Source organism: Otolemur garnettii, unplaced genomic scaffold (assembly GCF_000181295.1).
Source record: "Otolemur garnettii isolate 467f Iridium unplaced genomic scaffold, OtoGar3 scaffold00201, whole genome shotgun sequence".
NCBI lineage: Eukaryota > Metazoa > Chordata > Mammalia > Primates > Galagidae > Otolemur > Otolemur garnettii.
Window position 1 is genome coordinate 31224 of NW_003852596.1, and position 1965 is coordinate 33188.

The 1965-nt window shown below is 56.6% G+C and overlaps 1 protein-coding gene across 1 annotated transcript in view; it reads left to right on the forward strand.

Annotated features, from left to right (window-relative positions):
* Window positions 1-357: 357 nt before the first annotated feature.
* The window catches only part of ALG13 (ALG13, UDP-N-acetylglucosaminyltransferase subunit), a 101641-nt gene continuing 100033 nt past the window's right edge, over window positions 358-1965 (forward strand). The window contains 2 exon segments of the mRNA XM_003801180.3: window positions 358-489; window positions 1448-1610. Coding sequence (XP_003801228.1) covers window positions 409-489; window positions 1448-1610 — 244 coding nt within the window. The 5' untranslated portion in view covers window positions 358-408.

The following is a 1965-nucleotide window of genomic DNA, read 5'->3' on the forward strand; positions in this document are numbered from 1 at the left end:
CACTTGAGCCCAGGAGTTGGGGCGACAGCTTGAGGCTCTGTCTCAAAAAAAAAATTTGCAGTACTCAAGTAATGATGCCAAAACAAAGCTTAGGATAGGGTGTTAGGATTTTAGTTATTAACCACCATCTTTAATGAAATAAATTACATTTGCCAGCCCCCGTCCCCTTACAGCGAAGGATTCGCAGAAGCTGCCACTGGGAAACGGCTTAAATCAATGGTTGGCACACGTGCCTTTAGCAATTTTCAGCTCCACCCCCACCGTGACATAGCTCAGCGTCCCACCGCCCCCTGGCGGCCACAGCTGACTTCCGCCTTCCGCACGGTGCATGACTGCCGCAGTCCCAGTGCTAGTTGCGTCACATCCGGCCCTTGCAATTCAGGATTGCGAAACCCTGAAATCCTCGCAATGAAGAGCGTATTTGTTACTGTGGGGACCACCAGCTTTGACGACCTGATTGCGTGTGTGTCATCGCACGACTGTCTGCAAGTGAGTGGGGCGGGCGACCCGGCAGCGGCGTGGCTCAGAGCCCATCGGTCGGCGCCGGCCGTCAGCCTTCTTACTGCTAGCCTTGGCAACCTTGCTTGACCGCAGCGCTTGGGAAGAAACCCCCGCATCCCTATCACAGGTGCCGCCACTCCTTAGCTGGCGTCTCCCGATGACCCCGCTGTGTGAGGTCCACCCCCTCCTTCGCCCACCCCACCCGCCGCTGCTCCTCCTTTCCCCTCCCCCCTCCCTCCCCCGCGATTCTTGGCTTCCTCCCCTCTTCCCCATGGCCCCGCCCCTCCCGCCTGGGCCCCGCCCCTCATTATTACGACTCCTCCCCTCCCTCGAACGGCTCCGCCCCTTCTAGGTTCGGCAGACGCGGGCCAGTCGTCCTCACCTCGCGGTTCTGTCTGGCGTCCCGTGAGCCCGGCCGTTAGGGCCCGGCGCCTCAGCTCGCCGAGGCCGCCGTTCGGGCGACTCTAGCGAGCCGCTGTGCCCCTGCTGCTCCCCCACGCGCTTGGCTGGCGCTCGGGCCTTAGCGGTGAGGCACTCTTTCGGCTGGCGTCCTCGTGTGAAGCGTGGGCTCCGGAGGGCGTCGTCGCCTCAGCGCTCGCGACCCCGCCAGCCGGTGAGGTAGAACTGCCCGTTGGTCGCTCCCCTCTCCTAGCTTGCGGCTTTTTCAGTTTCTCCCTTCTCTTTTAGCCGGACCGCTTCTTTCCCGACTCGGTGAGCCGGCTCTGTCAGATTCCTTAGGGCTAGCGAGGTACTTGTCAGGCTGAGGACGGGAAAACGGAATAACTGAGTTACTAAGTTCTGAAAGACTACCCGGAGTCGGCGTCGCGGGGCCGTCCGGCCGCCGGGCCCCCGACCTGAACACGGAATTTGTGCGTGGCTCGTTGATCTGGCTGTTCTTAACAGGAACCAGTTTAAAAGGCCCGCTTTTTCTTATTTCCCATTTCAGATAATCGAGAGCCTCGGTTACAGCCGACTTATCCTCCAAATTGGGAGAGGAACGGTGGCACCTGAACCGTTCCGTACTGAGTCATTTGCTCTGGATGTTTATAGGTACAAGGATTCGGTAAAAGAAGACCTTCGGAAGGCAGATCTTGTCATTAGTCACGCAGGTAAAGTGCCTTACACTCTGGGGCCTCTCGGTCTTTGATTAGCTATAAGTAACTCAACTGGAGACCTTTTGGACACTTTTCTAAATACGACCATTGAGAACTTTATCGGCGAGAATGTAGTTTTTCTGGGGGAGAGAAGGATGGTAGTTTTTCTATTAATCTCTATAGCCCATCTCGACAATAAGAAACCGTAAACCAGTGGTTTTTTGTTTTTTTTTATTTTTTTGTGACAGAATCTCACTTTGTCTCCCTCGGGAGGCTAGAGTGCTGTGGCATCACAGCTCACAGCAACCTCCAACTCCTGGGCTTAGGCGATTCTCTTGTCTCAGCCTCCCGAGTAGCTGGGACTACAGGC